The sequence below is a fragment of the Typha angustifolia genome, chromosome 11 (genome assembly GCF_048772165.1).
Source record: "Typha angustifolia cultivar Huaian chromosome 11, ASM4877216v1, whole genome shotgun sequence".
Classification (NCBI taxonomy): Eukaryota; Viridiplantae; Streptophyta; class Magnoliopsida; order Poales; family Typhaceae; genus Typha; species Typha angustifolia.
The window spans coordinates 12,727,301-12,739,682 of record NC_133249.1 but is presented as its reverse complement, the minus strand read 5'-3'; the positions used below and the strand labels follow the sequence as shown (position 1 = coordinate 12,739,682).

Below are 12,382 nucleotides of genomic sequence, written 5' to 3'. Positions count from 1 at the left end.
TAAAAAAAAAATCTTTATAAGTGTGTTAGAACACACATTGGATTAAATTATTATCCATCAAATTTTATTTTCAAACTGGTTAGAATCATTATTCTAACCCTTAGACACCAAAAATATCTCCAAACCTTTTTGTTACAACTATTTTGGGAGTTAGAAGCAAAACCTTGAGAAATATTTCAAAGCCTGAAAACTTGATTAAGATACTTCATATTATATTTTTTGAAATATATTACTAATTACATAAATTTACATAGCGTATTAATTAATGCATAGAATGTTGAGATTATTTTCTTTTTTTTAAGTTTCACACCTTATATTATGTGTTTATTGAACATTACCTCCAGTAATTATAGTACTCTAAAATCCCTGATATATGTATAATACTCTCTAAAGTTTATAGTTATATGTATATCTCTCAAAATACTTACTTTTTGCATTACTCATAAAACTTAGTCAACAGTTAAATTTTGATTCATTTAATAGTAAAAGGATAAATATATTCTTATTATCTTTTTAGGATATATTAAGAGCATTTTATCATTTCACCTATTAAATGCTTCATATTTTAATTTAAGATATAGTTATCAGAAAGTAAGTAAAAAAAGCAACCATGCTAAAATAATAAGTTTTGAAGGGTATTCATATAAATACAAAATTTTGAGAGGTATATATGTAAAAAGAAAACCTATTTTTGTTATATCAAATCAAAAAAAAATTCATAATAATTTTATAAAATAAAATAAAATATATTTTTCACATTTTTTTATTTTATATAAAATCAAAAATAATTATTACACTCTCATTTCATAATACAATCGAACACAAAAATAATTATTCGTAAAATAAAATTTTTATTTTAAAAATAATAAAGAGGAATATCTATTTTAGAATTGACCTTATTTCTGAAGTAAACGTGTCAATGGGTCTTTATATTTATTACTATATTTTTTTAATAAAAAATAATTATTGTAACATAAGTGTACTTTTTGAAATATCATAATTGGGATTAAAATAATTGGTTTAAAATAAAGAGTCCAATGATTTTTAATATAGTAGTAATTTCCTAGAAGACCAATGATCTCAACGACAGTTACGTTCTTAGTGGCAATTATGCAGGAAAGCCCTTTCAAAAGAATAAAGTAAGGCGTTCACTGTGATAAACACATAACATAGGGTTCAAAATGAGAAAATCCCTAGTACTGTTAGAGTGTTTAAATACTCATCGAGATCGGGGAACAATTATTGGTGGTTCCGCCGTGGGGTCCATTGTTGCGTGGATTTATTCTCGTCGCTTTCGTTGAGGTGAGAACGTACACGGCTAGTAAACCGGTTTGCGGTTGTTTCCGTTGAACGACGACGACCACACGTGGACGGCCGTGATCCCATCTGGTGGACAATTAGTTGAAATGCACCCAGCCTTGTTTTTACCAATTTGCAGTTTAGGCCTTTGTATTTTTTAATATTTGAAAATTGAGCTCTCTGTGTTCTCCAAATAAGTGCTGTTGCTAGTCTTGTTAACTTAACTTACTCAAACTCCTAAGTTTAATTTAATTATACAAGAAAGATTATTAAAATGTCATTACCCACCCAACACACTAAACTCAACTTAAAATACTCACTCAAGCTAAGAGACTAAAGAAGAAAGGATATTAGAGAAGAGGAACTAATGGATCCTTATGCCCTAGAAGAAAAAGAAGATACAAGCATTTTTAATATTTTAGAAATAATGGTCTGCAGTGGATGAAATATAAACATAATTTAGGGTGTTTCATTGCACTGATAAAATGAAGGACTTGATTTATAAATATTGAAATTAGAGGGTGTAAACCACAAACAGTTGTTACATATAAATTTTCCTTTTATTTTAGAAAAAAAAGAACTATTTTGCATGTATACTATTTAAAAAAGGTTATTAGAGAAAACCCTTATTTTGTGCTTAAATATCCCTCAAACATAATTGTTAAAAGACAGACCCCCCCCCTAATTTGAAACCTTTAACTTCAAGATGCCAAGAAACAATCTTAATAATATCCATGCAAAAAAGCATAGGTTTCAAAGGGTATGCAAGGATGCATGCACAAATAAGAAATTCTGGAAGGATATATATGCAAAAATAACTTGTAAAAAAATGCATATATTTAGTTTCTTTGAATATATATATTTCTGAACAATGATGTTATATCTGAATGGATATAAATATAAGAAGAAAACGAATACAACTTACTTTGGTTTATGAACCTATGCTTGTCAATTTGAAGTGAAATTGCTAGTGGCCAAAAAAATTTCTATAGGGGTGGCAAATTGTTTCAACTCAACTTAAGGTCAACTTTGGAACTATAAGGTCAAAGTTGACGATATTGTAATTGAAAAGTAAAAGGAGCAAATCTTGCTACCAAATTTGAACCAGTAAGAAGCAAAAATGCACCTGAATCAGATCATCATATAATTTACAGTACCCAGCCACATCAGAGGGCTTTGCGATGAGCTAATGCGACCTGAATCAAATCATCATATTATTGCATTAATGCAACCTGAATCAAATCATCATATTGTTTCAGGCAAAGTAAAGACAACAGAATGACTGAAATCTGAATATGAAGTGGCTCGACGCTTCCAGTGAGTTGTTTTAAGAAGAGGTATCACAGAGCATTAATCATCCTCTTCATCTCAGCAGACCTCCTAGGATCGGGCTCAGCGATTGCCCTCTCAGTCAAGACATGCTTGATTCGACACATTGATTTCCGTACCTGCAATTCATGAAGGATCAAGCTTCAAGCTGCTTTCAGAAAGTGAGAAAGGTGAAAAGGATGTGCAGCAATCAATCGAAGAAATGTGTGCATTAAGAACAAAGGATAGTTGCAGTCAGATGCACCATAAGATAACATTTTTCAGAAGTACTAACAGCCTTCATCTGAAAGAGTAACATGAATAGATGCATCATCTTCTCTTCTAAAGAATGCAGACTATATCTTTCTGATTAATTTGACATTTACGACTCAGCTAAATGTCAAATGCATTCTAGTATTCTAGCTATAGAAATTGGACATCTTTAAAGATCTTTTGCCTAATGCTACATTTCATATGTCAAAATATGCCTATGTGAAGATAGCATTTTGAATGAATTACAATGTCCTGATCCCAACTAGTATATTTCTGTGTAAAATTAGAGCCTTAGAGTACTCCTATTTAAGTAAGAAATTGTTCACTCATGCATACTACTAGCAAACTTCACGTCAGAATCCAGGATAATGACCTCATCCACCAAACTCTGAACTTCTCCCACTATGACACTCTAGCATTTCTTTTTTCTCTTTTGGGATAATCAACCATCAAAATAGAAATCACAAAGTCCTTTTCAAAAGAAAAAAAAAATCTGTTAAATTGGATGCAATGTAGTACAAGAGCCTCTTTTGTAGGTTCATTAGCTCAATTATATCTAGTAAAGGTTAATCTGTTGTAAAAGGGAGGAAGCGTTCTTACACAAGTCCAATAGGATAGCAAACAAATAATAGCGATGCCTCAAAAAAATAAAAAAGAAGAAGAAATGCACAACCAAATGCTAGAGTAGATAAATAGCTAATCTAGCAACCCAAACATGAACAAGAATACCAAACTCGAGCAAACCACATAGAAAGAGAGTGAGATGAGATTTACATAATTTGACAATGTGCCTACATCCGTTAGTGGTGCAAATCTTCAATCCACTATGGAGATGATGCAAACATAAATTTTCCAAGCCGAATCTTACTCCCAAAACGATAGAGATGTCCTCTCTCTCAAAACCCCTTGCTTGATGTCCTAAAACCCAATATTAAGGTATTTATAGGTGTAGTTTGGAAGAAAAAAAAATCCCGCAGGGCATTTGAATTGCTCCGAGCCCATTCAAACACCTGCAATAGATCCATAGCGACCTTTTGGTCCGAAGAATTCGAACAGAATTTGGTCCATTCAAACTCTCATATGAACTGGAGCCAAAACCAACACAATCAAAATTTCCTCTCAAGTGTCCCATTCTGGTAAAGTCTACATTCTACCTTCCTTTCTTTGTCCCTCATAAATCAACTTTCCACGGAAAACCAAACAAACTAGCATGGGTAAGAGGATTCATTAATACCCTCAAGAAAAATTGGCAACTAAGAATTCATTAAACTATGTCCTTTCTTTAGAAGGTTTAGATGGTTAAACGTCTTCAACTCGTCATTTAATAATTTTTCTTTACTACTACTTGGAAAGGAAGAAAGGCAAGCACCCAATATGGATTTCTTCTTTCCTATTGGAAGGTTAGTCTAAGCCCAGCATGAAGGCAACCAGGTGGAGCATTGAAAGCAAATACTATCAGATAACATTAGTTTCACCATCCAACTTTAACAGTTAAGATTATTTTGACTATCCTCTTGCAGAAAAAAGAGTAGGAGTGGAAAAAGAAAAGGCAATTAAATGATTAATAGTGTTCAAAAGCATTCTAGACATCTCCTACAATTTAGAATGAGGATGAAAACCCAGATTTGGCACTATTCACAAAGGATCTGATATCAACAGACACAATAAAATTTGAGAAGTAAACAGATTTATAATTTCAGCAATGAAAAGAAGTAACTTGAAAAAAGAAATAAGAGGGATGAAAAGAGAGAAATAGTTGAAGAAAGAGAGAATAGTCAAAGATCCTGCGTGGTTAATGAAACTTCCTTTCATTCACTACACTCCATAAATCCTTCAGCATAAGCAGATTAATGAACTTTTATATATAGTTAAACTTGCCCCATGAGACAGCCAAGTAACTCCTTGTAGGACTCTTCAAATAAAAGAAAAGGCTAGTCTAAACAACCAATCAACAACTTTGCATAACCAACAATCAAGAAACTTTTTGCTAATTTAATTCCCAAAGCATGATCATCAAAGAAATGAGTAGCACACCTTAGGAATGCGTTCTGGGTTAGCGAAGCGTAGATTCTGTGCATTAAGCATTTGGCGCTGAGTCATAAGCATGTTCTTTTCTTTCAAAAGAACATACCATAGCTTGTGAAGGTCATCCCAGGATTTAAGACGCAATTCAGAAGCCTTCCAACCACGACCTGGAAAAAAAGATAAAGCAAACAAAATTCATTGGCAAAATTTTCCAGTTGCTTCACTAACTGAAGAAATAAACTACAAATAGAAACCTTGATGCCAGAAGCATAATATATGGGCACTAAAGAAACAATTTATGTATCACTTGAATAAGAAAAATTAGCAAAATACATTTTCTAGCTCCTATGGAATTGTCAAGGTTGGTATAGTATTTAATGTTGGACCCAGGCTAAGATGTAAGAGCAGCAACTTATGTTTCTAATATCATTTAAGGGTATATTACAAATTAACCCTTATGGTTATGCCTAAAATCAAACTATCACCCTAAATTTTCATTTGTATCATTTTCCCCCCTTGTGGTCTAGATTTATGTGAAATCATTATCTTTTCCATCCAACTCAACTAAAAAAGGTAATGAAAATTTTATTAAAAAAAATTTCTTGGAGGGATTTCCCACCAAAATGGACATTGAAAATATCAAAAATATCTTCCATTGTAAATACTCAACATATCTCATCCTTCAAAGTTACAACAAAATGCATTTTCTCCCTCTTTTATCCTCCCCTACATAATATTGCGACCTCAAATCATAGTTATAATCTCTTTATCGCTTACCTCTTTTAAATACATAATCATGAAATAAAATATCTCAATCATCTTACAAATATGATTACAAAATTCATAGTTGCTCAAATAATAGGATAATTAGCATCACATGGATATTATGGTTATTTGATGGCTCCATTAATGGCCGTTTAGCTTTTCACATTAGTCTAGGACATTGGGGAGCAAAGTGATATACAAACAAAAATTTAGAGGGTAGTATGATTTTAGGTAACCATACGGGTAATTTACCCATAATCTAATGTAAAAAAAAAAATGGAACTTACCAGCAAAATACTATTGCATTTTATAAGCTAGCAACGGCATAGCCCCAAAAATGGGAAAAATTATCATTCCGTGTTAGGTGATCCTGAATATAGCTTTTGCTCCATGTTATTGGTGCAACTAAGCTCATGCTTTAAAGTTTCACCCGAGACGAAACATTAATGACCGAAACTTAATGAAAACTAAAGTTGAAACTCATTGGTTCAAGCCAAAACTATCAAGATTTCTAAAGTTGACATTTTATTTTGTACCACAATAGACTAGAACCATTCTATTTCAGCCTAAAATTATTCAGTTTTTTTAGGGGTTAAAACCGAAATTGGGAACCCATAATGATATTGGGAATCTTGATTCTCATCTCATCCCTTTATCCTTGATAAAAGTTATGCCTCGTTGTTTCGAAGTACTTTGTTTTTTTGATAGTTTCAGAATAGATATGCTTGGGGCAAGGAAGTAACGTCACATTGAACTTCCAAATTATCATTACTAATATTGTAACATAAATAAATCGTTTGTTGTGGAAAAAGGATCTATATCTCCTAACAAAAACTACTAAACAGGATAACTTAAAAACTACTACAAGAAAATAATATAAGAAAGAATGCACTTCAAATAAAATCTAGCTAGATTTTCTAAACAAACAAGAGGTCAGAAAGTATACCATAGCTAATGGGTTTTTCCTCCTCAGTATTTCTTTCAACCTCGAAAAATTCCTCAAGAGGGTTGCGTGCTGTCCTAACTGGGGCTGAAGTTGCAGCTGCAGCAGCAGAAGCTTCAGATTTCGCTGCAGAAAACAATGTCCTCCGAAGAATCCTTGACATGAACATGATGAACCAATTATCTGATGCAAAATAGTGAAGTACAAGATCAGAAATTAAGCTAACTCATAGTATGCCTCATAATATTTGTAGCCATAAGAAATTAGCATTTGAAGAGATTTTATCTAATACTTGATAATACGGCGAAAACTATCACAGCAACATCTATTGGAAAAGGAGCTCATTTTTGTCTCACTTTTGACACCAATCCTATTTACCATGTTTCTAAGTAGAAAGTTCTTAGTAAACAACTTCTTACAGTGTGAGGCTGCGAGAGGAGTGACGGATGACGACCTTACGAGAGGCCTTATGAGGTCGTGCTTCAGCTAACTAATTACTTCCGATGGAGATCGACGGCGTGGAGTGGTGATGGAGTAGAAATAGCGACAGCAACAGGCCGTGGAATCTCGACGGCGGACGGCGGACGGCGGCGAGAAGAGGTACGGTACTCTAGAATTGAGAACCGCGACCGGGGAGTGAGCAGGTTCTCAGTTTAGGGTTTAGGATATGAATAGAAGTAGAACAGGGGTTGGGGCCGGAAGGCCCATTTCTTTTATTAGGGATTTTTTTTTTACATAATTGCAGCCGAAATTAGTTAAACCTAATTAACTATAATTAAAATCAAATTTTAATTTGAAATGACCAATTTTACCCTTGTATAAATTGTTTAATATAGTTTTTAAACAAAAACTATCCAATATATCTCCTTTTATAAAAATCATTAATAAATAATTTATACTTAAACTTGAAAAAAAAGATATTTTAGGTATTTATATATATTTGTTAATTTTAATAAATAATCTGTTAAAAATATTTTTGTAGCGTTAACCTCAACCAATTATGGATTCAACTCCGATCCCAAATAATATTGTGGATAAATTATTCGGTGGTTTGATATCTTAGCTCAATTTGCAGCTCAAGGCTTAGAGCAGATCTTGACGGTATTTAGTTTGGATCAATTGTTCGGTGACACGTATGATTTAAAGTTTAAGACTAATAATCAAAAATCTTGGTAGGATCTAAGTGACTCTAAGTTAGATTTTTTGTTCCGACCCATATCTAATATTAGAACTTAGATTATAGTTTAAAAAAAATTAAGGGAAAAATGAGGACGGTTTTGAGTTGCTGGTTCGCAGCGTAAAAGTAAAACCCTTCCATTCTATAAAGCGCATAAACCCTCCCTCAGAGGAAGAGGAGGAAGGAGGAGGCATAAAACAGAGAGAGAAGACAAGAATGCGCTCCTTCTCCTACTCCTCCTTGACGAAGAAACCTCCCACCCTCTCACCTCTCCTCTCCCGCCCCTTCTCCCAATCCACCTCTCTCCCCAAGAAACTCCAGCGCGTCCGCGACCATTCCTTCGACGCCATCATGGAGGTCCAGAAGAAAGTCCGCCTCGCTCTCTCCCTCCGCGACCTCCTCTTCCTCTTCTCCTCCTCCCCCTCCTCCTCTTCCCCTTCCCTCCCGGCCTCCCGCCTCGACTCCCTCGCCCGCCGCCAACTCTCCCTCCGCCCCCTCGCCGCCGGCCGATTCCTCCTCCGCCACCCGCACGTCTTCCACCTCTTCGACCACCCCGTCCTCCGCCTCCTCTTCGTCCGCCTCACTCCGCGCGCCCTCTCCCAGTTCAACCTCGAGCGGCAGTCCCTCGCCTCCTCCCTTCCATCCTCCCTCCTCCGCCTCCGCAAGCTCCTCCTCCTCGCCGCCCCCTCCTGCCGTCTCCGCCTTGACCACATCCGCCTCATCCGCCGCGACCTCGCGCTCCCCGACGACTTCGAGCAGTCCGTCGTCCTCTCCCACCCCTCCCTCTTCCGTCTCTCCACCACTGCCGACGATTCCTCTTCCAAATTCGTCGAATTCGTCCCCGCCGACACCGACCCGCCGGATCTCACCGTCCCCGCCGTCGAGATCGCCCGGGAGAGAGACTACCGCTCCCGCGGCGCCGACGCCGAGGACGCCCGCTTCGCCTTCCCGATCCAGTTCCCCCCCGGATTCAAGATCGGCAAGTACTACCGGATAGCCGTGTGGAAGTGGCAGCGCCTGCCCTACTGGTCCCCCTACGAGGACATCTCCGGGTACGACCTTCGCTCCCTGGAGGCGCAGCGGAGGATGGAGAAGCGCGCGGTGGCGACGATCCACGAGCTTCTATCTCTGACGGTAGAGAAACGAACTACACTCGAACGGATCGCGCAGTTCCGGCAGGCCTTCTCGCTGCCCAAGAAGCTGAAGGATTTCTTGCTGCAGCATCAGGGAATTTTCTACATCTCGACGAGGGGGAACCAGGGGAAGCTGCACACGGTGTTCCTCCGGGAGGCATACCGGAAGGGGGAGCTGATCGAGCCCAATGAGGTATATCTAGCGAGGAGGAAGCTGGATGAGCTGCTGATGATGAGTCCCAAGAAAGCTAATTTGGATCGAATGCTGACGAGCATGGGGAGAGGCGAGGATGAGCTCCGTGTCGGCGGTGGTGCTAAGAGAAAAGAGCACTTAGGGGAGGAGAATGGCGGAGAAGGTGATGATGATGACAGCGGCTCGGATTCTGGGGTCGAGTCACAGTATGTTGATTGAGGATGGTAATGGTAATTCAATTGGTGAAGCATTGAGTTACTTACGGGGCTCTCTAGGGTCTTAAATTGTTGAAGAGAATCACAACATTGGCCTCAAAGGAGAAGTTTTTGAAAAAATTGAAGAGAATTCAAGGCCAAGGGAAGGCAAGTTTGCTAAATTGAACTTAATGCAATAACTGCTCTTTTCCTCATGATCAAGTTCACTATTTGACTATCTGATATGCTATACGTGCAAGCTGTAAAGGATGAAGATTAGTAGAAGAGGCTGGGTTGTTCATGGGAGGAGGTCCGTAAGTTGCCGTATTAATCAATCAGGTATTTCTGTTAGTCTTGCTGACTCATAGAAGATACCCTCTCTCTTCTATGATTTTACTTGATGAGTTAAATTTTTTTTTTCTCAAAATAAAGGCCACTCCTTTTATATGAATACTTTGCACAATCTATTATTTATTAAGTGAAGGTTATGAGTATATTTGAGTTATTCTAAATAGCTGCATGATTTATTTATTTATTTATTTGCCAAATGATGCTATCCTTCATTGTCATGATCATAGAAATCATGTTTCATTTTGGCTTCATCTTTGATTTTCGGAGCATTTCTTGTAGATATTTGGCTGTCTCAGTTAATTTAAAAACTAGAATAATTACTAACACAGTAACAATTGGCATGTAAGTGTAGTGTATGTAACACAAGCATTTTCTTATACTCATGGTTTGAAGTTTTGCCCTAAAAAGATATATTTTGTGTTTCATTAATCCAAAACTGGCTCTGAACCGGCATGCAGCTGAGATAACCTCAAGTTATTTCTATAAGTATCTTTCAGATTTCTGGCTAGATATGGCTGGCAGCCAGCTGGTAGCTGACCTAGTATCGATCCCATTGCCGCATTGTAGTAGATTTAATCTAGTCACAAATTTTTTAACATTGTCATTGACAGTTAATTGCTTAGATGCCAATGTGAATAGGTTCTAGTTATCGGGATGAGATATATGTAATGATCAGGAAAGTTTTCTCTACTAGTGATATCCTCCAAATCTTAGCTTTAGCTTTATTTGTATTAAGAGTTCCATCCTTCGACAATTCTGCTGAACAAATTTAAAAAATTGCCACGGTAGACTGAATGATTTTATGGATGATAATCTTGGATGTGGACCTACCAACCTGGTCAAGTGGTCACATTAGGTCCATATGGAGGAATTTGGGTGTATTGAAATTACTTATGTGGTTAAGGTCACCTAAATCAGCCTTCTGGCACTGTTTCAGTTTGCCAATCCCTGAGAACTTGTGCTATCAGGTAATGTTCCAAGGTTCCAAATTGTTACATCAGAACAGTCTTTTTCCGAGCATTATAACTGCTGCAGAAACTGATGGTTTGAGGCGTACATAATCCAGTTAAAATAATGTTAAAAGAAAACTTGAACATGACTAGATATCTACCAGGATTGGTGATATAAGTTGTCAATTGAGATGAAAATTTCTTTTATTTGTAATCAGTTCAGAACATTGTCATATAGTCATATTCAGTGCACCTTTCATATCATGTTGTTCAAGTCATTTTTATTTTTATTTTTCATATTTTCCTTTTCTTTATTAGTTGGGTCAAAGCATCAGCTCTTATATTCTCATTCCTATGTGATAATAAATTGGTCAGGTTCAAGGATTTGACGGAACTCATAACTGAATATGTTCCGAAACCAATGAGGTTTGTAACTGCAACCTGATTACTTATTCAGAATCCCCGAGTTCTTCTATCAGTGGACCATATGTTTGGAGGAAACATGTTTCGACGATGTTCACATGTCGACAACTAAAACAAGTTGGGACAATGTTTGCCTGCATGTTTGTTCTTATGTGTATTGGGTATTCTATATCTGGCAAGTGTTAAGAAATCTATGTTTGCCATGCCATGTATCTTGGGAGCAGCATGTAGGAAGATCCTGTCTACTTTATGTAGAAACTCACATTCTTATTTTCAACTACTGTGGAACATCGCTTGTAGTATAAGTAGTGATGGTGGTGTGATTAATAGACAGTCAAATTGTTCCTGTTAGAAAGATGATTTCAAAATGGTCTTATAAGCCTCTCTTCTTCTTCTTTTTTCTAATTCTTGCCATCTATTGTGAGCATCGCAATACAATGTGAGGTTCTGCCTCCAATTCCTGTTACTACGTACAAATACGAATGCAGTGTTTGGTTCCAAGAAATCAAAAAGAAACAAAGGAGAATGGAAATTATCAAACCCATCTCTCTCTCTCTTCCTTACTGCAATTCTCTTCCTAGATCGAAATGTTTGCAGTTGCTGTAATATGATATGGTTAACGTAAAGCCATATCAGAGACATGAAGAAGGACCATGTTGCTAAAATATGTGATTAAGAAGAGGACATGAAGAAGGACAAAAATTTGCAACCAACATTCATTAGAGCATCTTTGGATCATTGCACACGTCTTTGTATTTGATCTTAAAAGAGTTTCCTTTGAATCATTGCACACATCTTTGTACATTTCCTCTCTATAAAAGAAGGGAAAAAAAAGTAGATCCTATACGTAATTTGATCTTATTATTACCACAAGTAGGTTGGAATATTACAAACTTGCACACAATATTCTCTCTAGGCATGTCGCATCCAGTGGCCGGACCAATCAATCTTATGTTAAAGGGAAACTTAAAAAGAGAGAAAGAAAACTAATAATAACACTATACGTCTATACGTTTATCATATCAAAAATTAAGTAACCATGCTTTTGAATTATCAAAGTACATTGCTGAGAGAACAGTCTGAATACCCATTGACATATGAATAATTTGAAATTAAAAAGATAGAAACTAATAGGAAGAATTAAAACAAAACATTATAAGATTTTTGAGAAAAGTGAACCAAAAATATTATGGGCATCAATATGGATAATTTAGAAATGTAAGAAAAAAATATATATCCCTTTAAATAAGATGGAATATTTCTTTCTAAATTCTTATATGTTTAACATAAGTTAAGAATTAGTGCGAGACTTTAAATGATTATTTTTTCGTAAAACGCAGAAGTTAAT

General features: G+C 36.3%; 2 protein-coding genes across 4 annotated transcripts; one reads left to right on the top strand and one right to left on the bottom strand.

Annotated features, from left to right (window-relative positions):
- Positions 1–2,327: 2,327 nt before the first annotated feature.
- On the bottom strand, positions 2,328–7,286 carry LOC140770341 (uncharacterized). 2 transcript variants are annotated; one of them, XM_073111492.1, is made up of 4 exons: positions 7,068–7,286; positions 6,617–6,796; positions 4,915–5,072; positions 2,328–2,747 (listed from the first exon to the last, which is right to left on the bottom strand). In XM_073111492.1, exons 2-4 carry the CDS (start codon positions 6,780–6,782, stop codon positions 2,640–2,642), a joined length of 432 nt encoding a protein of 143 aa, XP_072967593.1. In that variant the 5' UTR covers positions 6,783–6,796; positions 7,068–7,286; the 3' UTR covers positions 2,328–2,639. The 2 variants fall into 2 exon arrangements, with proteins under 2 accessions (XP_072967593.1, XP_072967592.1); XM_073111491.1 differs by having other exon boundaries at positions 7,033–7,284.
- A 665-nt stretch (positions 7,287–7,951) lies between these two features.
- LOC140769722 (protein ROOT PRIMORDIUM DEFECTIVE 1) lies at positions 7,952–11,410 on the top strand. 2 transcript variants are annotated; one of them, XM_073110570.1, is made up of 3 exons: positions 7,952–9,478; positions 9,579–9,649; positions 10,987–11,410. In XM_073110570.1, the coding sequence occupies exon 1, from the start codon at positions 8,007–8,009 to the stop codon at positions 9,333–9,335; it is 1,329 nt and encodes a 442-aa protein (XP_072966671.1). In that variant the 5' UTR covers positions 7,952–8,006; the 3' UTR covers positions 9,336–9,478; positions 9,579–9,649; positions 10,987–11,410. The 2 variants fall into 2 exon arrangements, with proteins under 2 accessions (XP_072966671.1, XP_072966670.1); XM_073110569.1 differs by having other exon boundaries at positions 7,952–9,649.
- The last annotated feature ends 972 nt before the right edge of the window (positions 11,411–12,382 follow it).